The sequence below is a fragment of the Microcaecilia unicolor genome, chromosome 8 (assembly GCF_901765095.1).
Source record: "Microcaecilia unicolor chromosome 8, aMicUni1.1, whole genome shotgun sequence".
NCBI lineage: Eukaryota > Metazoa > Chordata > Amphibia > Gymnophiona > Siphonopidae > Microcaecilia > Microcaecilia unicolor.
Genome location: NC_044038.1, coordinates 223,424,060 through 223,448,156, shown reverse-complemented (window position 1 = coordinate 223,448,156; position 24,097 = coordinate 223,424,060). Strand labels below are relative to the sequence as shown.

Genomic DNA, 24,097 nt, shown 5'->3' with positions numbered 1-24,097 from the left:
AGATTACGTCTATAGCACATCCACGACTCAGTCTTATCAGGCCATTCTTTGATCAAAATGCCTTCGCAGTACTGGTACAAATGCTTATCCTACCACACCTAGACTACGTCAATGCCCTATTTCTTGGTATCAGGAGCAAACACACAACAACAAAAAAAAACTACAAATCTTACAGAACACAGCGGCAAGACTAATTTTTAAACTGAACAGATACACCAGTATTTCACCTTGCTTCACAAAACTACACTGGCTGCCAAAAACTTAAAGAACCAAGTTTAAGGTTGCCTGCCTAGTCTTTCAGATTCTTCAAGGTGCTACTTCTGATTAACATCTCATGCATTTGCATTGTTCACTCCAGCAGACTAAAAGAACAACTGATCCTAGCCCCACAGTTTCACAAGGGAATACGATCTCAGATGATCTTTAACTTGCTCTTCTTGGTGGCAGGGACCTCATTATGGAACTCGCTCCTCCTGGTGGCAGGGACCGCATTATGGAACTCGCTCCCTTTGGCTAGCTCCGAAAGAAGCTAAAAACTTTCTTCTTTCAAAAGACTTCTACATAATACTCACGTATGTCGATGTTCTTATGGAAGTTAGCAATATCAAACCTAATGCAGACTATAACCACACTGTATCACCTCTTCAATGCTGCCTTCGGCGCCTAACCGTTCGAGAAATATAGAATGCCCCAATCTATCCACCCTATCAGATTAACTGTTCACTCGTCCTCTAGATTGTACACTTGTCTTTAGATTGTTCTCTTGTCTTTTAGATTGTAAGCTCCTTGAGCAGGGACTGTCCTTCTATGTTTAAATTGTATAGCGCTGCGTAACCCTAGTAGCGCTTTAGAAATGTTAGTTAGTTAGTTAGTGTATAACGCTTTATAATATCAATAAGAACATATTCTCCTAATGTCTCACTTCTACTTAAAAACTGTGACAGTTGTTCCTCTAATGTTGTAAACCGCACTGAACCCTAAACAGGGGCTAAGGCCTAAATTGAATTAACATCTGAAAAGGAGATAAAGCAGCTCTTAAAATGGAACATGGGGAAAGCAGGGAGTCATGCTTGGCTCAGAATGAGGTACTATCAAAACAGGGAACTTAAGGCATCCAGACAGAGAGGTTGCTATAAAGGCAAAATAAAATTAGAAGCCTTTAAGGGGAAAGCAGAGTCAAGACTGCAAGTTATCCCTGTCAACTGCTAAGCAGCTTGTAGATACAAACATAAAGCACAATTTGTAATGTCTGCCTACAAAACAGAAGCCTAAAAAATAAAAGCTGGGAAAGTTAAGAGTATCAAACATATAAACGGCGAGTGACCGACTCACTCGCAAATGCGCAGTAGAGACTTCCCTCTCTGTCCCGCCCCCGCGTCAATACGTGATGACGGGGGTGGGACAGAGAGGGAAACTGCGCAAAACTGCCGAGGTCGCTACCGCTCCCCTCACCTGGTGTCGCCGCCGCCAGCCCTCCACCTGGCCCAGGCCCTCTCTCCGCTACTGATTACTTACATCCATTCGCTGGAACGCAGCACGCACATCAGCTGAGCTGCCGTCCGCCTTCCTTCCCTGCCTCTGCCCCGCCCTCGCTGACGTTACGTCACACGAGGGTGGGACACAGGCAGAGAAGGAAGGCCGACGGCAGCTCAGCTGATCTGCCCTGCTGCGTTCTGGCGAATGGATGTAAGTTCAGTAGCGGAGAGAGGGCCTGGGCCGGGTGGAGGGCTGGCGGCGGTAGCGGCGACCTCGCGGGGGGGGGGGGAGCGGTGGCGACCACGCAGTGGGGGGGGGGGGCAGCGTCGACCTCCGAAAACCCCAATACCAGCCCGTTTTAACGGGCTCAACGGCTAGTACAGTACTAAACGAAGAGGCATCTCAAGAGACCTGGTAGAAGGATGACAACAACCAATGGGACACTATGTTAATATGGTACAAATTATATCACAATGACCGGATGGATCAATTGGGGAGGGGAACAGTATATGTTAAAGAGGAAATTGAGTCTAACAAAATAAAAATTCAGCAGAAAACAGACAGCAAGGAATCCCTATGGATAGAAATCCCATATCTGAAGGGAAAGAGAATACTGGAAAGGCTATACTACTACATGCCATGCCAGAAGAGACTTAACATAAATGAGGAAAGCTACCAAAATTGTCAAAGTATAATAATGGGCGATTTCAATTACCAAAACAAACTACAAACTCTCTGCTACAGCTACCTTAAAAAAGAAGGATTGACTAAATTCACAAAGATGTGGACTGCCTCAGTATTCAAATTCCTGGACAAAATAAAGAACACTGCAGCTAGACTCATATTCGGCAAAACAAAATCTGAAAGTGCTAAGCCCCTATGAGAAAAAACTACACTGGCTCCCACTTAAAGAACGCATCACGTTCAAAATATGCTCCCTAGTTTACAAAATCATTCACGGAGATGCACCAGCCTACATGTCAGACCTGATAGCCTTACCACCCAGGAATGCCAGAAGATCATCCCGCACATTCCTTGATCTACACTTCCCTAACTGCAAAGGTCTAAAGTACAAAGTAATGCACGCGTCAAACTTTAACTACCTGAGCACACAGCTGTGGAACGCACTGCCGCGCAACTTAAAAGCGATCCACGAACTAACGAACTTCTGCAGACCCATCTCTTTAACAAGGCACACCTCAAAGACCAACCAATGTGAATATACACAACTCCTACACAAATTAGAACTGTTTCATAATATCTGATTTTTATATTATTTTTATGTTTTATCATTATCATGTTGCCCAATATCCTTCTGTAACACTAAATGTCTTATTTTTTAGCATATTCCCACTACACAAGATGTATTGTAAGCCACATTGAGCCTGCAAAGAGGTGGGAAAATGTGTGATACAAATGCAATAAATAAAATAAATGAACTGACTGCTTCATGGAGTGACTGGTTCAGGAACTGACAAAAGGGGGAGCTATTTTAAATCTAGTCTTCAATGGAATACAGGACTGGGTGAGATAGGTAACGGTGTGGGGGGTCCACTGGGCAATAGTGATCATAACATGATCAAATTTGTGTTAATAACTCGAGTGAAGACACTTAAGAAAATCTACTGTGGCAGCATTTAACTTTCGAAAGGGCAACTAAGAAAAAAATGAGGACAATGAGCAGTGCAAAGGTTAGCACTTTAAATCAAGTATGGATGTTTAAAAATACCATCTTGGAAACCCAAACCAGATGTATTCCACGTATTAAAAAAAAGAATGGAAAGAGCAGTCAGCATGGTTAAAAGGTGAAATAAAAGAGGCCATCAGAGTTAAAAGAAGATCTTTCAAAAAAAAAAAAAATGGAAAAAGGATCTGAATGAAGAAAACAGGAAGCAGCATAAGCGCTGGCAAGTTAGATGCAAAGCACTGATAAGGAAGGTTAAAAGAGAATTTGTAAAGAGACCTGCCACAGAGAGGCAAAAACTCATAGCAATAGTTTTTCAGGTATTGAGAAGCAGAAGAAGAATACAATTAATGAAAATAGTCAAGCACAGTTTAATGAGCGTCAACATGCATTCAGTCAAATTACCATTAGTGCACGGCCATTTAAAAAAATTGCCAAAGGAGCACCTACTACCACCACAATTAAGGAGCGGAAGCCCTTATTGTCATTAACCGTACACCAACCTGCTAGCGTACGATAATGTAGATGCGCTAACTGGTTAGTGTAGGAATGCCCACTCTGCCCTGACACAACCCCTCAAAAAGAGAGACAAAAAAAAATTAGTGTACAGTTAATGTAGACACATCCAAATTAAGTTGGAACCGTGCGTTAGGCTTTCTTTTGCTGCATTAAGCGTGTGTTAGCAGCTTAGAAAAAAGGACCCTAAAAGGCCAGAACAGAAAGAAAAAAGAAATACAAAATGTTAAAAATAACAAAAAATTAATTGCAATACAAATTCACCAGTGCTGTGGAGTCAGAAGCAATTTTGAGAGGAGTCAGAGCCAGTAAAAACAGACCAAGTCAGCTTAAAAAAAAAAAAAAAAAAAAAAAAATTATAATATTTTGTGGTCTCAGTCCTAGGGCCCTGTTTACTAAGCTGCACTATAGGCACGACAGCGTATTTAGCGTGCGCTAAAAATTTGCATGCACCAACGCTAGAGACACTCACAGGAATATATGGATGACTGTAGCGTTAGCGTGCACTAATTCTTAGTAAACAAGGCCTCTAATTTTGAACACAAAAAAATATCAATTTTTTTTAGATTTATTAAACATAGTTGGAGTTGGACAGTAGAAAACTAGAGGAGTCGGAGCTGTAGGTTTGGCGTACCGACTCCACAGTCCTGCAATTCACAAACAGCATTTTGAATGTATATTTTACATAAAGACTTGTAAAACTGGATGCAGAAAAAAAAATTAAGTACAAGCAGAAATTAAGTACTTCTTCTTGAACTAAAATGAAGAACTTAAACTCACTTCTCTAACATTTTCACACACTGCTAGGTTACAGTGATCATCTTAGGCAAAGGCATGCAACCACTGACCACACAAATTATGTATTTACTGCCAAAAATCACTAAATATGTTAGAATTTCTCATCTCCCACAATAGCACTAGCTGAATTATGGCAAACTATATAAAAATCTTATTTTAGAACCATTATTTTGCAATTTGTGTGTGCAAAAAGTGGAATATTCTTCATCCTCCAAAATGCAAGGGTTTGAAATACAAATCAATGCATGCGTTTACCTTTTCCTTTACGAGTACGCAGCTCTGGAATGCGATACCACGCAACTTGAAAACGATCTATGAACTGACCAAATTTCCGAAAACTATTAAAAACCTATCTCTTCGACAAGATATATCACAAAGATCAACATGCAAATGTATAATCCTCTGAACTTCTAACACTGTCTTATAATGTCTTTTGCTTTAACACCATTATATAATTCACCACCATGTAACACAAATCTTCTGTAAACCTAATGTATGTGCACTCCTATTTCCAGTACCCATGATGTATTGTAAGCCACATTGAGCCTGCAAAGAGGTGGGATAATGTGGGATACAAATGCAATAAATAAAAAAAATAAAAAATATACATGGTATATATACAAATAAGTACCCATTTCAAAATGCTGCTACTCAGACATGGAAATCTTCGCTATGTGTTTACTGCAATAGGGCACAGTTAGGGCAGGACTTAAGAAGAACCAAAATCTACATATGTATTCCCCATTTCAGGAAGGAGATGGATGCGCATGGCCCTTTATTTCAATGCTTGGGTTTACAGCTGCTCATTCACACAGCCTAGTGTTTCAAAAAGGCTTATGTAGGCCAGCACTTTGAAGATATCTCTTGTAATCTCCCTTTATTCCCCCCTCTATATAAAAAAGATTAGCAGCATTCACACGTATAGGTTTGTAAAATGACCAAATATTTATTATTATACTTAATTCCTCCTCTGCTCAATTTACCTATCCTCTACCCTATTAATATTAACGTTTGTTACTAATTGGATATTTTTCCTTACGACTTGTATTTCTTTTTAATGTTACTATGTAAGCCACATTGAGCCTGCCATGTGTGGGAAAGCGCGGGGTACAAATGTAATTAATAATAATAACATACACGACGTGTAAGTTACTGAGGTTCCACCGTTCATCTTTTCCATATGTACCTTGTAAAACAGCTCCTTATTTCACAAGTCCGGATTTATACGTGTACTCCTGTTGTATTTTAGATATCCATTTCTAAAATATTACAAGACTTGAACACCCCCCCCCCCCCCCCCCCCGGACATATCAAGTTTGATTTCTACATTCTATATAACATGGGCCTTAAAATGTTTATTTACCCTTGTTTTAGGGACTTTTTTTTTCCTTTTTTGGATTTCTCCTCTTTGTTGTGGACTGACATAGCACTAATATTTTTCCTTTTTTATTTTAATTTTGCCTTATAATTATGTAACATTGCCTCATGATGCTTTTCTTATCAAGTAGATACTTGTAATGTTTTGTTAAACGCATTAAATTTAAAAAATGTGCAAGTAGAATAAACAAAACAAAAAATATATAGATTAACAAATAAGCACTCATGAGGGAAAAACAGTTATGCACCTAAAAGTCACATGTCCCTTTTAGAATCAAAGGAACTGATGCACTTTAACCCTCAAAAAGGGCTTTAAATAATGCTCTCATGAACTCACATTTGGCCAATATATACATATATATGTGTGTATTATACACACACACCCTACTTATCAACAGCAGTATGCAGTTTAAATAACCTACAAAGAAGAAAAGAAAAAAAGAACACAGGAAATACAAATAATTTTAAAACCCACCACTATCACTGAGAAGACATTAGTACTAGTAGCTGCAAACCTCCGATAACATTCTGACAACTGGAACTCTTTAGTTACTCAGATACCTTGAAAATATTCCCTACCCAAGGAACGCCTGTGCCGTAATGATAGCAGAATAATGACTGTATTCAAAGATTTTGCCGAAAACTCGGAGGAAATTGTGTCTCATGTCCACCAGATGCCACTGCCTCTGACAGGCAGATAATGAACATCAAGAAAAACACAAAACCAGCAGTACCTAGGATTGCGGGTGTTGTGCCTGATAAAGAGAAAGTCATGTTAAGCTGCCAAACATCAAAAGATAAACTAAACTGACACGAACACACTGAAGACTTCAGGCACTGTAGATAAACGAGGGTCACAGATGTGCAGTAGCGTGCATTTTGACGAAAATGGAGTACAATTAGAATTGTTTTTCTTGTAGTCATGCAACCACACTAGAACTCAATGAACAGCATAAAGAGTTACTGAGTAACTTTAAGTTATTTTGTGCTTTGAAAATGAGCACCCTCATCTCCTTCCCTTGCACAAAATGAACTCTGACACATTTAAGGGGAAATGACAACAGGCTTCAAAGCACTGGGAGGGGGAAGGAGGGAGGGGGAAATCAAACCTGGATATGTGCATTTCAACCCTATATACATATACACATATATTTACATATACACATATAGGGAAATGGGACTTGATATACTGCCTTTCTGAGGTTTTTGCAACTACATTCCAGGGGCAATGGAGGGTTAAGTGACTTGCCCAGAGTTACAAGGAGCTGCAGTGGGAATGAAACTCAGTTCCCCAGGATCAAAGTCCACTGCACTAACCACTAGGCTACTCCTCCATACACACACACATATATATATATATATATATATATATACACATATACACGTATATACACACATACATTTGACGAGAAGCTATGGTACAGGAAACTCCAATACTAATGGATACATTCTCCATTTTCTACTCTAATTCTCAAGACGTTTATAAACTTACATAGGACATGGCAACATTTTTCTTTGAACCAGGGGTGTATCTGAGGTTCGGCGGTAGGGGGGGCAGGGGCTAGAGTGAGAGGGCACATTATAGCCCCCCCCCCCGGCTGCCGCCGGCGCCCCCCCCCACCGCCGTCAACCCTCCCCCGCCTACCGCTGTCACCTACCCCTGCCGAGGTCCGCTTCCTCTTGCCGGTGCCTTTAAAAATATTACTTCAGCTGGCGGGTGACCCCAACCCCCGCCAGCCCAGCCAAGGTCTTAAGTTCTTCTTCCTCGTGCTGTTGAAAGCTGCAGCCTGCATCCCTTCCAGTTTCGGACGGAGTCTGACGTCATAGCACATTGACGTCCTGCATGTACAACGTGCTGCGACGTCAGACTCCGTCTTCTCTAATGCATGCTCCCAAAAACGGTGCATGGCCATGGGTAAGCCATGGGCATTCTGAAAATCTATGCACACAGTTATAGAATACATCTGCTCCACGCCTAACCTGGCATAAATAGATGTACCTAGAGTTAGGCACAGCATGGCCACTAGGCGTATTCTATAAACTGCACCCAAATCAAGGCAGTTTACAGAATACGTCTGAGTGTAAATATTTTCAGGTACCATATATAGAATCTAGCCCTTAATGTCCTGAAAATGCTCAAGGTCATCTTGATCTTATTATAAAATATTCCGAATTTAAGAAAGCAAATTTTATCATTATCTGAAGGGTAAAAGGATCTTGGATTTCATATACTGCCTTTCTGTGGTACAAACAAAGCCACATGCAGGTAGCTGTTCTGTCCCTAGTGGGCTCATAATCTAGGTTTTTGTACCTAGGTCAATGGAAGGTTAACTGACTTTCCCAGGGTCACAAGGAGCTGCAGTGGGAATGGAACCCCAGGTTCTCAGATCACTGCATTACCCATTAGGCTATGCCACTACTCCTACGAACCTGACACTGCTTTTCTTGTTGATGTGTCCAGCTGTGTTCTTAAAGCTGTATTCCACTCCTTCAGTGCTCAATCTAGCAAATACCCAGATGATTAAAACACAAATTACAATATTTTCTACTTGCATACTGTCAACTGATAACTTAGATTTCTTTGAGACTCATAATGGTCAAGTAACCGTGGTAATGGCAAATGTTTAACAAAAGAGAGTCATTTTCCACTGATTAAATTGCACGTTTTTCTTCTGAACACTGATAAATTTCCAGGAAAATACACCACCATAAAAACTGAAAAAGTCCCTATTTAAACACAACTGTCCAATGGTTATCTTTGGACACCAGGCCGTCTAACATGCAAAACATTTAACAAACAAAAACCCTTATTTACTGCTTTTTGGGGGTTTAACTATCTTTTCAGTAAAAGCTCAAGGTAAGCTATATTAAGGTACTGAAGGAATGCATCTGTCCTTAGAGGGCTTTATAATTTAAGCAGGTACCTGAGGAGATAGAGGGTGGAGTGAAGTGGCTTGTTCAAAGTTACCTTTTATGAAGCTGTTATGGTTTTTGATTTCTCTTAATGGTTGTCACCTCTTCAGTGCAAAATGTCAATCACATCACAAGTACAATACATCCAGTAAACCATGTTTCTTAAAATGTGAGCTTTTCCCCCTTTGTTAACACACACCACCATCACTTCCTCTTCTCTTGTAGTTAGGCTACTCTCCAAGCACCCCAGCATCCTTCAGCTTTGGCCACTGACACCTAGACTGTTTTACTACCTTGAATCATCACACTTAAGGCTGTCCTGTTCTTAAATACATTTATATGGTATGGGTAACTTACAATGTGCCTTGGATTTCGGTACCCAAAACATATAACTACATTATTTTAAATATTGCAAGGTATCTGCTAATTAGTCCACCACTACTCAGGCTTTCTTAGAACACTTCTTGTACCATTTAATCCTTCAGTCTGTGGCAGGTCTTAGTAAAGACTTTTCTTTTTAACAAGGGTTACCATAATAATCAACAATAGGAATTCCAATGCATCACTACTTACTTGATAATCTGACTGTTTTCTGATATACTGAATTGATTATATCCACTATGTTACACTTTTTTTTTGTATGTAACCAATTGTTTATCTACTCTTGAATGGCACCTGCCAGGAAGTAATATTGTAAGCCACATTGAGTCTGCAAATAGGTGGGAAAATGTGGGATACAAATACAACAAATAAATAAATAAAAGATAAAGCCATTCTTCCTCACCCTTCTACAACATCGCTGTCATAAAAACGTTAAAAAGGATCAAATCAGTGAACACTGCACCTTCCTGTCACCTTTATTCAGTGCAAACTCTTACTTACCAACCCTCCATCAGCGCTGTACACAATTCTCATCAAGAATCGGTCAAAGTCATATGAGAATTAGGACGACGATCTCTTCGCTCAAAGCTAGCGGCTCTATTACAGCCCACTAGCCCTCCTTTCACTTGCAAGTGCAAACGTCACTTTGCAGAGAGACTTCTGCAAAAAGCTTCCACTGCAACTTCGCTCCAGCGGCTCTGTTTATGTAAATTCTCTCTGGCACTTGTTATACCATCTCCTTCCACTAACAATGAAACAAACTTTAAGCTCTTTGGACTCTCTTTCCGCTACTCTGAACAGCTAATAGGAAGTAGCTTCCAAAAAGAGAGAATGGACGCAGATGGTTATGATGAACACGACAATGATAAGAGCAACAATAATACACACTAGTCTGCTCCCAGGACTCTCAGACCAGTTCCGTATTTCAGCAACTTGGACTGCAAAAGTTTGCACCCAGCATTCACACTGCTGATAGCACTATCGGCCCTGAAGTATATAATTGAGGATTTCTTATTATTACGGGTTGGGGCCGCGCTTTCCGGAATGAAAAAAGGCAAAGACGGGCAACGTTAACCTTTAATACCACCTCCCTTCGACTTCAGGCAGCAGAAACTAGTATTTGTATAGCGCACGCAGCGCTGAACACCTGACACAGAGAGACAGTCCCTGCTCCCTAGAGCTTACAATCTAAAATAATACAGACAGACAAGACAATTAAGGGCGAGGGAAGTACTGGGTGAGAAGGAACAAGGACAGGGGAAACTGTGCCACTGAGCTCCAAACCGAGCAAAAGGCAGTTCAGAGAGAAGAATTTAAAAAAAGAAAAAGAAGACACGGGAGCGCTACTCACCGGCGCGGGTGATTCCGCATTTGCACCGGCTCCATTGCCAGGTCGGGGGGGGGGGGGGTGGGGGGCTCACGAGCCCGAGGGCAGCTCTGCTATCCCAACGTCAGGGGCACCTCCTCCTGCTCCCCCTTTCCTCAGCCGGCCATCCGCACCCCCGGTCTGCCCTCCCCTCCTTCTCCCTGCGACACCCACGGCCACCAACTAAACCGGAAACAGGAAGAACGCCCCGAGAGATGCGGAAGTCGGCCATGGCCAGGGGCGGGGCGAAAGCGGGGAAGAAAGGGGCGGGGCCAGCTCGCGGGCTAAGCCCTTTGATGAGTCACGTGGCTCCTAGCGGCCGCCATCTTGTGACGAGAGAGACCGGTAGCCGGAGGGCGGCGGTGGAGGAGCTGGTACCTCGGGAATGCTGCAAGTTTGCTTGTGAGGTATTGGAGAGAAGAACAGTGGCGTAACTTGGAAAAAAATGCTTAATTTCCTCGTTGTGTGTTGCTTTTGTTTTTTTTTATAAGACGGCGGGAGGGAGAAAGTACTTGTATGTGTAATATGTAAATCTCTTTACTTGTACCATAATGCATGACTCATTTTACCCTTAGGCGGGGTAATTGCCCGTCCCAGGCTTGGATGTCGTCCGTTGCTTAGAACCGGGAGGCCGAGAGCCAGGGTTCAAATGGCCCTACGAGAGTCCTTGTGCTGTTGACGTTCTCCCACCTCACAGGGATGGGAAGATGCTGCTCCTCAAGGACACGCAGAATCCTAACGAAATCTGGCCCGGTTTGTTATTATTAGCATTTGTATAGCGCTACCAAACGCACGCAGCGCTGAACACCTGATACAAAGAGACAGTCCCTGCTCAAATAGTATTGCTCAAATTTGATCAAGCTTGAAACAGCCAAGGGGCCCGTTTACTGAGCCGTGTAAGCGTGTGCGCGCGCCAAAATGGATTTACCGCACACACGTCCGAAAATTATTTTTGGGTACGTGTATTGGACGCACGCCAAGTGTCATTTGGTGCACGTAGGTCATCCCGGTTACTGTATGAGATTTTACCACTAGGTCAATGGCAGGCGGTAAGGTCTGGGTCCCAAAATGGACGCGCGGCAATTTTCATTTTGCCACACGTCCATGTTCGGCAAAAATAAAAGGCATTTTTTTTACAGGCGCGCTGAAAAATGATTCTGCGCGCGCCCAAAACACACATCTACGCTACCGCAGGCCGTGTTTCAGCGTTCCTTTGTAAAAGGGCCCCTAAGCGAGGTGCATAGTGCGTTAGTTTCTTCTTCTTGTGCTTTACATGAAAAACATTTATCAAAATAGACTTAATGTCTTAGAATGATAGTTACATCGTAAGTGGTTTCAAAAGGATCAGAGTATCCTCTTTGACAGTCATGAGGATAACTTTGTTAGGTAAATACATAAACTAAAGTACATAGAGGCTGTGGGAAAAACAAAGAAGAAACTTGGCAGACCAGCTCAGGATAGGATATCCATTTCTCTGCATCTTTTTCCAGAACACTTTATGAAAGCCTTCAAAAAATGTATAACTTCCAGTACATTGTGTTCAGCTTAAACTGGCCCTCATCCCAACCCTGAGAATTCTGAATTGTTCTTTGATATTGGCATTTCAAATCACAGCACCGAAACTTTACTAGTGGCAGCAATGAACTCATTCAAGAAAACAATCGCAACTGGCAAGAACATACTCGTACTACAATTTGACATGTCAAGCGCCTTCGACATGGTTGATCATGGAATATTAGTTCATATACTAGAATATTTCAGAGTCGGAGGCCCAGTTCTCAAATGGTTCGAGGGATTCCTCACCACCAGATCCTACCAAGTAATAACAGATGCCGAAAGATCACCTCCATGGACACCGGAATGCGGAGTTCCTCAAGGATCCCCCCTCTCACCAACCATCTTCAACCTAATGATGATACCACTAGCCAAACTATTAGCCAACCAAAACCTTAACCCTTACATATATGCAGACGATGTCACGATCTACATTCCGTTCAAACATAATCTAAACGAAATCACCAATGAGATCAACCAAAGCTTCAGAACCATGCACACCTAGGCAGATTCATTCCAGTTAAAACTCAACACAGAAAAAACTCAATGCCTAGTACTTACTTCTCAGTACAACACAATCAAATACTCCACTATAACCACACCATATTGCACCCTTCCTATTTCAGAAAACCTGAAGATTCTGGGAGTTACCATCGACCGAAACCTCACTCTCGATACCCACGTGAAGAACACGACAAAAAAGATGTTCTACTCGATGTGGAAACTCAAAAGAGTTAAGCCTTTCTTCCCAAGAAACATTTTCCGTACCCTGGTACAATCTATGGTAATAAGTCACCTGGACTACTGTAACATTCTATACGCTGGCTGCAAAGAACAAACTATCAAGAAACTCCAAACAGCCCAAAATACCGCAGCCAGACTCATATTTGGTAAGTCCAAATACGAAAGCGCGAAACCCTTAAGAGAGAAACTTCACTGGCTACCACTCAAGGAACGCATCGAATTCAAGATCTGCACGATCGTACACAAGATCATTCACGCACATGCCCCACTTCACATGTTTAACCTAGTGGATCTACCGCCCAGAAACGCCAAGAGATCAGCCCGCAAATTCCTCAATCTGAACTTCCCCAGTTGTAAAGGAATTAAATATAAGCAGGCATACGCCACCACCTTCTCTTACAGAAGTACACAGCTATGGAATGCGTTACCCCTAGCCTTAAAAACCATGGACAATTTAAGCAACTTTTGCAAATCTTTGAAGACATATCTCTTCAATAGAGCCTACAAAAAGAACCCTTAAAGACACAAATCACCACACAACCCACCCAAACAGCTAAATACATCTCCTACATCACCCTATTTAACACCCCTTCTCTATCTTCAAATATCTTCATCTTACCACCGAATGTATCCAGGATCCTCTCATGACTATGTCACAGTAACACTCTGTAAGCCACATTGAGCCTGCAAATAGGTGGGAAAATGTGGGGTACAAATGTAATAAATAATAATAATAAATATAACGCTCCTTATTTGAGGACCATAAAAACAAAATGGTGGGAAAGGACACCGTTGTACATCAAGTTTCCTCAGTTGTTTTTGGCCACTTACGCATATATAAACTCTCCTATGCAACCCTACAATAATTCCCCTCCCCAGCTTTGCTCTCTGCCCAACTTCTCAATTTGTTTCCCTGCTCACTGTAACTGCTACTCCACATTGTTTCAAAAATTCACTGCAGTGGTAGCATCAACTAGCATAGGAGTAGGCAGTTCCGGTCCTTGATAGCCCTGGGCAGGTCAGGTATTCAGAATATCCACAATGAATATTCAGGAGTGGCTATCCAGAAAATCTGACCAGCTTGAGGCTCTTGATCAGGATGAAGTTGGAGCACAGTTAAGTGCCCTTTTTTGCTGTGCGATCATACACTAGAAAAGTGATTATTATATGTTTGCTGCAAATTAAGAAGCTAAAAAAATTTTGGGAAGTTTTTGCTGATGATTGGTCTAAGTCGGAAGGAGTTGTTTTCATGTTGATCATTTACTGTGTGGGACAAATATTGCCCAGTTTCCACAGCATTAACCTGTAATGCGCCTCTCTTTGAGTAAATGTTTAAAAGTAAAAGAAGAAAAATATTATTTAAAAAGTATATGAAAAGTGTTTAGCTTACCTATTGTCCAAGGTTAGGGTTTGTTTCCACATTTTTTGTGTTTGAGCTGAGCTTTTGTTTTTTGGTAAAACTGATAAAAAATTATAGAACTTTCATAACTTCTGAAGTAGAGAGGTGTGGTAGCCGTGTTAGTCCACTCTTAAGGTTATCAATAGAAATCAAACAAAATAAAACATGGAAAAGAAAATAAGATGATACCTTTTTTTATTGGACATAACTTAATACATTTCTTGATTAGCTTTCGAAGGTTGCCCTTCTTCGTCAGATCGGAAATAAGCAAATGTGCTAGCTGACAGTGTATATAAGTGAAAACAGGATGGGTGTGGATAGGTGAGGGGTGGGGTGATCAACAGAGAAATACAGCTTTATGGTTTATAATGGGCTAGGAACCCCAGAAAGGACTTAACAAGGATCTGGGGTTCCTAGCCCATTATAAACCATAAAGCTGTATTTCTCTGTTGATCACCCCACCCCTCACCTATCCACACCCATCCTGTTAGAATATCAATGATATGCTTTGATGTCCCCATGCATACCTCCTACCCACTCCCATCCCATAGTAATGCTTGAATGTTTTCACTTATATACACTGTCAGCTAGCACATTTGCTTATTTCCGATCTGACCAAGAAGGGCAACCTTCGAAAGCTAATCAAGAAATGTATTAAGTTATGTCCAATAAAAAAGGTATCATCTTATTTTCTTTTCCATGTTTTATTTTGCTTGATTTCTATTGATAACTTCTGAACAATTTAAAATACGTTATAATTAAAAAAAAACATCTTGGGATGCCTCACCCAATCTTATTTCCTTTGCGGGCTTTGTCTTGTTCTGATTTCCTATCAGTAGTGCTACTGGTTGTTGAGGAATAGGAATGAGCTCCCAACAGAAAATATTTGCTTTCAGTGTTCTATTTTACCCTTCATAGGATTTGCGCCCTGACAGCTCAGGATTGTAGAAGTAGGGGAGGTTTACTGTGAGTGAATCACTCTTACTAATGTTGAGCTGTGGGGGCAGTTTCTTAAGCTGCTGTAAGATGGTGTCTGAATACTAATTTCTGTGCAATTATAGAGATCCATGGATGTATTTTTTTTTGTGATTTAAATAAAATCTGACACAAAGTGTTTTCAAGCATGTATAAAATGTGAGAGAGGAGTGTAAAGTTGCAGATGAAGGAAAAAAGTGTGGAATGTAAAGAACAGCTTTTAAAATGTGAGTGCTATAAACCACAATAAGGAAAAATGGTACTGGACTTTTAAAATGGGCTATTCTATAGGATACATAATATACCGTATTTTTTCGGACTATAAGACGCACCTAGGTTTTAGAGGAGGGAAATAGGAAAAAAAAATTTTCCTTTTTCTCTCCTCTAAAACTTAGGTGCTCCGGTGCGTCTTGTCCGAATCCCTCCCTCCGAGTTCGGGATCGCCCTCCCCCCGGCCCTGTCACCACTTCTCCCTACTCACGTCACGTGATCTTCCCTGGTGGTCTAGTGACGTCGGGGCGGGAAAGAGACCCCTCTTTCCTGCCCAGCGTGCTGCTCTCCGTCCTCCTGTATGCTGCCTGTCGGTCTCGGCGAGATTCAAAATGGCCGCCGAGAATTGAAGTCTCGGCGGCCATTTTGTATCTCGCCGAGACCGTCAGGCTGCATACAGGAGGATGGAGAGCAGCACGCTGGGCAGGAAAGAGGGGGCTCTTTCCTGCCCCGACGTCACTAGACCACCAGGGAAGATCGCGTGAGTAGGGAGAAGTGGTGACAGGGCCATCCCGAACTCGGAGGGAGGGAGGGCGATATATCCCGAACTCGGAGGGAGGGAGGGAAATCTCTACCTTCGGACTATAAGACGCACCCCCCCCATTTTCCTCCCAAATTTTGGGGGGAAAAAGTGCGTCTTATAGTCCGAAAAATACGGTAATGTTTAAAAATATCTAAGTTGCTTTCCAGTAGTAATAGAAGAGGAAAGGTGTTCCATCTAGTTTTCCTGGTTTTCACTAAGCACCAACACATTTTAAGCTTGAAAATGGTTCCCCTGAGAGGTAAGACGGTAGAAATGTTGTCATCTAGGCTTGTACCTGCCTCAGGCATATGTATCTATACCTAGGTGTGAGGGCTAGCAGAGGTGAATACCATGTGTATTGGTGTTTGTATATCTGTGGGTAGGGTGGAGACAGTTACTGAGGTATTGTAGTGACTTGTCCTGTTTGACAAAGTCTTTTTTTGCTTTTTCCAGGCCATAATGGGCCTCTTTTACAAAGGTGCACTAGCGATTCCCACACGGTAGATGAGAGGAAGCCCAAAGGTAATTGAATGGGCATCCTCTCATTTACTGCACAGGAATCGCTGGCGCAGCTTTGTAAAAAAAAAAAGCCCAGTTTTTTTTTTTAAATTTGTGTTCCTTAATATTTGTTTTTGTAATACTTGCTATTGGTTCTTTTTCATTATTTAACCTACTACTACTACTATTTAGCATTTATATAGCGCTACAAAGCATACGCTTGAGTGGATATTTACAGATGATTCAGTGTATATTTATCTTTAAAAAAAAAGTGCTGTTGGCTCAGCATGCTGGAGACCTGTCTATTTCTGTGACCAGTGTGGATGGGAGAGGTTAGAGAGGTGGTGTTCAGAGCCCCTCAAGAAGGTAAAGATGGCATTCACCAGTGGACAAACTTACATGATGCAAGCTGCATGCATGCTCTTGCACAGATGGTTGAGTTAGGAAGGTTGGGGTGATGGAGCATGTGATATCTTGGTATATGCAGGTTCTGATTGAGCTGAAAAGATATTTAATTGTGGTTTAGATTGTAGTTATGCTGTCTTAGTGATGTGAGTTAGATTCTATTGTTTCTGGGTAAGCAGTATATAAGAAATGACTATTTCCTTGTCATCAAGCAGATGCAGCCATTACAGATGGGTTGTGTCCATCAACCAGCAGAGGGAGATAGAGAGCACACTTTTTTCAGTGCCTCATACCAGCTTGCTCCACTGCCTCTCTTCAGTATTCTCTATCTCCCTTAGCAGAGTGGCTGCAGCTTCTTCGAGCTCCATCTAAATTCTGCCTGGAGGTTGCTCCTGTGCTTTTGCCAGTTGTTAGCAGGGGTGTTGGAGGCTATAGCAGCTTCACTTTAAAGGCACATAGGATCGCCCTTTCCCTGCCTTACCCATACCTCCGTGGATGTGGACACATTGCTTAGCTTTCCCTGTCCTTCCCCACCAACAGTGGAAGCAGGCACATAGGTTCGCCCTTTCCCTGCCTTTCCCACTCACCTGAGCCTCCGGAGTTCTATTTACCTCTGCTTTCCTCACAGCGTAAAAAAAAAAAAAAAAGTGGCGTCGCGCTTAGACGCTGGAACAGAGGTTTTTCCTTGCCTTTTTCTGTGGGACCGGAGCTGTGATACTCAGTCCAGTGAGGTAAGAGTGTTTTCTGACTCCTCCGGGGTGGGCCCGCGATCGGGGTGATTTTGGCGCGAACCGCCATTTTGAATTTTACCGCTGTTTTTGGCGATGGCTGCGGAGACAGTAAAGCGCTGTTCCAAGTGTGGCAAGCGCAGATCAGCAGCGGGGCTCTGTAAATCGTGCTGTACAGATGTTAGAGCCGGCCCGAGCATGGCGAGCGACGATTCTTTGCGCTCTGAGCTGGCAGCAGGCGCCATTTTGAATTTACCACATAGTGCGACCTCCGCTGAGACGGAGAGTCCTGAGCCCGGGGGGAGGCCTCGGAGTGAGGCTGATATGGGAGCTACTAGCCCCAGCAGAGATCCGGGTGCCCAGGGTGAGTTTTTCTCCCCTGATTTTGTTTTATTAATGCATAAAGCATACATGCTTAAAAGAGCTCTCCCACAAAGCCCGGCATGGGCCTCTTCTAATGCCCCCCCTGAGTATGCCCTCTGAGGCGTTATTCCATGATAATTGGCAGAATATGGAGCGCAGAAGGGCTTATTCCTCTTCAGAGAGTGCTGCACCTCCATTTTCCCCCCCGTGGTCGGGCTGCAAGGATTCGGAGGACTCTGGCAGGCCTTCATGGTCTGAGGAGCCAGAGTCTGGTGCAGAAGTGACTCAGGATCTGGACGATCCCTCCGCGGTGCGGATTTTCCACCGTGATGAGCTGCCAACGCTTATTTCTGATGCCCTGCAGGCTCTCTCTATTGAGGACCCTGCCAGTGGCACAGCCTCCTCTGTGAATCCTAGGATGGCTAGTACCAAAAAGCCTGCTCGAGCCTTTCCTTTGCATGACTCCATCCAAGAGCTTATTTCGGCTCAATGGGCTGACCCCGAGGGACCTTTGAAAGTTTCCAGGTATATGGGGCAATTATACCCTCTGAGTGAGGAGCATATGGCTCGCTTTGCTATGCCTAAAGTGGATGCCCTAGTCACAGCTGTGACAAAGAGAACTACCCTCCCTGTTGAAGGAGGTGTTGCCCTGAAGGATATTCAAGACCGTAGATTGGAATCAGCACTTAAACGGTCATTTGAAATTGCAGGTCTCACTATTCGGGCGTCTGCATGCAGTTGTTATGCTGCTAGAGCCTGCCTGGCTTGGTTGCAACAGGCAGTGGAACAGCCCGGTGATGGAGCGGAGCCCTTTTCAGATGTGGCTCCGCGGATGGAGTCGGCCTTGTCCTTTCTTGCTGACGCCCTTTATGATATTGTCAGAGCTTCGGCTAAACACATGGCAGTAGCAGTGGCAGCTCACCGTCTTCTTTGGCTATGGCATTGGGCGGCGGACATGGCCTCTAAGCACAGGTTGGTGAAGTTGCCCTTTCAAGGCCTTCTCCTGTTTGGTGAGGAGTTGGAGAAAATTGTGAAGGGCCTGGGTGAGGCTAAACCCCAGCGCTTGCCCGAAGATAGGCCTCGGCCTTCTTCTAGAGGTGCGGCGGTCCACTCCTCTTACAGACCTCGCTTCCGTGAAGCTCGAAGGTACCGCCCGGGGCGTTCTGCTGGGTTCACTTCTCGTGCCCGTTTTCAGCAGAGGAGCTCCTTTCGCTCAGACAAACGTTCCACTGGCACAAGGCCTGGAGTTCAGGGGCGACCCTCTCAATGATGGTGCGCCGGCCCTGTCATCGGAGGACGTCTTTCCCTCTTTGCCGAGGAGTGGGCCAACATTTCCTCAGATCAGTGGGTCTTGGACCTGATCAGAGGCGGTTACAGAATAGAATTCGACGCCCCTGTAAGAGACGTGTTTGTGGAGTCCCGATGCGGTTCTGCCGCCAAACGGGCGGCGGTAGAGGTGACTTTACAAGGTGTGATTCAGATAGGGGCTGTGTCCCCGGTACCTCCCGCCGAACACGGCTGCGGCCGCTACTCCATCTACTTTGTGGTGCCGCGAAAAGGAGGGTCTTTTCACCCTATTCTGGACTTAAAAGAATTAAACAAGTCCCTGAGAGTGCGGCATTTTCACATGGAAACCCTGCGCTCTGTCATTGCGGCGGTACAGCCAGAAGAGTTTCTCACGTCTCTGGACCTCAAAGAAGCTTACTTGCACATTCCAATTTGGCCCCCGCACCAGAAGTTTCTGAGGTTTGCGGTGATGGGAAAGCATTTCCAGTTCCGGACCTTGCCTTTTGGCATCGCCACAGCTCCCCGCACCTTTTCTAAGTAGCTGCCTTTCTAAGGCGAGAGGGTATTCAGGTTCACCCGTACCTGGACAACTGGCTCATTTGAGCAAACTCTGCTGCAGAGAGTCAGCATGTAACAGCCAGAGTGGTCTCAGTACTTCAATCTCTGTGCTGGGTCGTCAATTTGGCCAAAAGTCACCTGACCCCCTCGCAGTCTCTAGAGTATTTGGAGGCCAGGTTCGACACAGCCTCGGGGTATGTGTACCTACCTGAGCAAAGGCGGTGCAAGCTTCAGAATCAGGTCCGTCTGCTCCTGAGGATGCCCCGCCCGCGAGCTTGGGACATTGTCCAGCTGCTTGGATCGATGACGGCCACTATGGAACTGGTGCCCTGGGCGAGAGCGCACCTGAGACCTCTACAGTATGCTCTACTCCAAAGATGGTCTCCAGTATCTCAGGATTATCAATGCAAACTCTCTTGGCTCCCTGTGGCCCGACTCAGCGTGGAGTGGTGGCTCTCAGACAGCATGCTGCGACGGGGAATGCCGCTGGCGCTCCCCGATTGGTGCCTAGTGGTGACAGATGCCAGTTTGAAAGGCTGGGGCGCACATTGCAAGAGGAAGCATGCCCAGGGTCTATGGACACCTGAGGAGTCGGAGTGGTCCATCAACCGCCTAGAGTTGAAAGCGGTGTTTCAGGCGCTTCTGGCCTTTCAAGTGACCCTGGAAGGATTGGCTGTCAGAGTGATGTCGGACAACACGACAGCAGTGGCCTACATAAATCGACAAGGCGGCACTCAGTGCAGAGCTCTAGCCGTGCCAGCTGAACAAATTTGCCACTGGGCCGAGCTGCATCTACAGTTTCTGTCGGCAGCTCACATTGCAGGTCAGAGCAACGTGCAAGCCGATTATCTAAGCAGGCATCAGATCGATCCAGCGGAGTGGGAACTTGCAGACGAAATGTTCCTGCAGATATGTGCCAAGTGGGGCAAGCCCATGATGGATCTAATGGGGACAAGCACCAATGCCAAAGTCCCGTGCTTCTTCAGCAGACGGAGGGATCCTCGCGCGGCGGGGTTGGATGCCTTGGCTCAACCCTGGCCTCCGGGCCTACTGTATGTGTTCCCTCCATGGCCCTTGATAGGGAGAGTGCTCCTGCGGATTCGGCTGCATCCAGGAGAAGTGGTTCTCATCACCCCGGATTGGCCCAGGAAGCCTTGGTATGCGGACCTCCGACAGATGCTCGTAGAGGATCCCCTTGTTACCTGTGGTTCCCAACCTGTTGTCACAGGGTCCGGTGACCATGGAGGACGCCGGCCGATTTGGTCTTATGGCCTGGCGATTGAGAGGGCGCAATTGAGAGGCTATTCCAATAAAGTAATTTCCACTCTCCTGCAAGCCCGCAAGCGTTCCACTTCCGTGGCTTATGCTAGGATTTGGCGCCAGTTTGAAGTCTGGTGTGCTTCCAGAGAGATCACACCCCTGCGGGTTCCTGTCTCGCCGATTCTGGACTTTTTGCAGGATGGTGTACAAAAAGGCTTGGCCTATAATTCCCTGCGGGTGCAAGTGGCAGCGTTGGCCTCCCTGCGTGGCAAGGTTGAAGGCGTGTCTTTAGCTGCTCATCCGGATGTGGCACGGCTCCGTCCTCCCGTGCGTGCACCTTGTCCAGCTTGGAACCTGGAGCTAGTGCTGAAGGCCCTTCAGGGTGCTCCCTTTGAACCGCTTCGGCGTGCTTCAGAGAAAGATTTGACACTGAAGGCCATCTTTTTAGTGGCCATTACTTCGGCGAGACGGGTGTCAGAGCTCCAGGCGCTGTCCTGTAGAGACCCTTTTCTGCAGTTTTCAGAGTCAGGGGTCACGGTTCGGACCGTGCCTTCCTTCATACCTAAGGTGGTTTCAGCATTTCACCTAAACCAACCTATTTTCTTGCCCTCCTTTGATGAGGAGGAGTTTCCAGAATCTTTTGGGCAATTGCACCCGTTGGACGTGCGCAGGACTCTGCTGCAGTATCTGCAAGTTACTAACTCTTTCAGGACCTTTGATCATCTGTTTGTTTTGCTATCAGGTCCTCGCAGAGGGTCTCTAGCGTTTAAAGCCACTATTGCCCACTGGCTTAAAGAATCTATCTTTTCAGCTTATTTGCTTGCCAGCCGGCCTCCGCCTGATGCCTTTAAGGCGCATTCCACTAGAGGAATTTCCTCTTCTTGGGCTGAAACTGGAGCACTCTCTCTTCAAGAGATTAGTAGTGCAGCAACATGGGCTTCTAAGCTCTCTTTTGCCTGACATTACAGGCTGGATGTGGCTGCCAGGAGGGACGCACATTTTGGAGCGCAAGTGCTGGCGCTTGGTGTGGCTTGTTCCCACCCTATCTAGGGATTGCTTTGATACATCCTATCTGTAATGGCTGCATCTGCTTGATGACAAGGAAGGGAAAATTAGGTTCTTACCGTGATAATTTTCTTTCCTTTAGTCATAGCAGATGCAGCCATGATCCCTCCCTGTCTTATGCTATCTGCTGTAAATCTATTTCAGGTTCTGTTCATGTTTCCTGGAGGTTCCGTCTTTGGGAGAAAGTCGGAAAACAGTCTTCAGGATTCTTGTTCAATTAAAGGAGGATGACTTAATTCCCTCCAGTTTCATGTTTTGGAGGATGAGTTTATTCCCTCCGGGAGGATGAGTTTATTCCCTCCAGTTATGTCTCAGTGGAGGATGAGTTTATGTCCTCCGGGAGGATGTTTCATTCCTTCCATTCTGAGTTAATGCCCTTTGTTGTAGGGACATCGTTCGCTGTGAGGAAAGCTCATGTTATTCCCATTGCGGTTTGCCATACTGCTTTGGAAGCTTCAAATACTGATGAGAGGCAGTGGAGCAAGCTGGTATGAGGCACTGAAAAAAGTGTGCTCTCTATCTCCCTCTGCTGGTTGATGGACACAACCCATCTGTAATGGCTGCATCTGCTATGACTAAAGGAAAGAAAATTATCACGGTAAGAACCTAATTTTCCCACAGTGCAATTAAAACATTAAAAAAAAAACTTAATACAGTCTTTGAAAATAAAACTTGCCCTTCATCCTACTGAAAAAAATTCCAGAAAATAATATTGAGATGTTAAATGTGTCATTATTTTGTAATCAGCTTTCCATGAATGCTGATTCAAAAAGGTTGAATATAAGCATTTTGAAGGAGTGAAAGGAAAGTGTTGGGCTTAAAGAAACTTTCACTACCATAGATAGGTGTCCTTTTTGCTTATTATCCTAAAAATAAACATCGTGTCACATGTAAGCTAAGAGGGTGAGATTAGGGCAAAGCGTGAGCTAATTATAGGGACTGTGCTGACAGAGAGAGAAACGGTGAGTTTGTGCTCTGACATGTATTGTCACAGTCCAGCAGGGAATCAGCCCTTCCAAAGGAAAGCGAAACTTGGAAAGGTTTTCTCTTGAGTGTGGCAAGCTTGAGAAAAGAAAATGAAACAAACTTCCATAGACCCAATCAGAAAGCATGGGCATAGAAACAGAAAAGGAGGCATTTCAGCTTTTGCCAACAGAAGAAAACAGAACTGCAGGCAGGGAATAGAAACTTAAGTATTGGGAAAGCAGAATTGTCTGTCTGTAGAGGACGACCACAGCATAAGAGAAGTATGGTGGTAGTGAATTTTTGTCACCTAGAAAATGTAATGTGGGATGGCAGTTTTTGGAGGCATTATTCCTAACCTGGAACTGGCTGTTCCCTTTTCAGCTGCTGAGAATGGCCCCTAAACGCAGACGCTCAGCCTCTGAATGGAAGCAGGCTGGTAACGAGAGCTTCAAACATGGCCAGTATGGGCAGGCAGCTGGATACTACACAGAGGCCATTAATATCTTGGCGAAATCGGGTAAGTGCCTTACCTATTTTTCTTATCTTCCTTCATGCCTCTATTAAGGTCTGATAAGGAGCCACCAGTGGTAGCTGTTCTTAATAAATTCTTTATAATTGGCAGAATTAAGGTAGCTGTTTTAGTGCTGAGAATAAGTAGTTCTGTAAAGTGGCCTGCTTTTAATTATGTTTTTGTTCAGAGAGTTGTCTGTGCTATTTATCCTTTTTTTTGGGGGGGGGGGGGGTACCTGGGAGGACTAGAGGAGATTATTTATTTATTTATTTATTTGTAATGGGCACACATAGAGGCTTATTTTCAAAGCACTTAGAAGTTACATAGATTACTATGGGGCTCATTTTTGAAAGAGAAAAACATCCATAAAGCGTCATAAAGCACCATTTGGATGGATTTCCTCTCAAAATGTCCAAATTGGTATTTTCAAAACCTGTTTTGCAGATGTTTATCTATGAATTTTGTCTGCAGTGCGTCCAA

At 44.2% G+C, this 24,097-nt stretch overlaps 2 protein-coding genes across 7 annotated transcripts in view; one reads left to right on the top strand and one right to left on the bottom strand.

Annotated features, from left to right (window-relative positions):
- STK4 (serine/threonine kinase 4) overlaps positions 1 to 10,575 on the bottom strand; it is a 144,067-nt gene extending 133,492 nt beyond the window's left edge. The window contains exon 1 of one of the 2 annotated variants that reach the window (XM_030212491.1): positions 10,497 to 10,575. In XM_030212491.1, the coding sequence (XP_030068351.1) occupies positions 10,497 to 10,531 (35 nt within the window). In that variant the 5' untranslated portion in view covers positions 10,532 to 10,575. Of the gene's footprint in view, positions 1 to 9,646; positions 9,717 to 10,496 lie in introns of those variants that run through there. The other variant, XM_030212492.1, reaches the window with a different exon arrangement.
- Positions 10,576 to 10,827: 252 nt separating this feature from the next.
- The window catches only part of TOMM34 (translocase of outer mitochondrial membrane 34), a 50,184-nt gene continuing 36,914 nt past the window's right edge, over positions 10,828 to 24,097 (top strand). For 3 of the 5 annotated variants that reach the window (XR_003943021.1, XM_030211044.1, XM_030211048.1), the window contains exons 1-2: positions 10,834 to 10,918; positions 23,488 to 23,623. Coding sequence is in view for 4 of the 5 variants with exons in the window: in XM_030211044.1 (XP_030066904.1) it covers positions 23,497 to 23,623 (127 nt within the window). In the remaining variant the exon portion in view is untranslated. Of the gene's footprint in view, positions 10,919 to 23,328; positions 23,388 to 23,487; positions 23,624 to 24,097 lie in introns of those variants that run through there. The other 2 variants (XM_030211045.1, XM_030211047.1) reach the window with 2 other exon arrangements.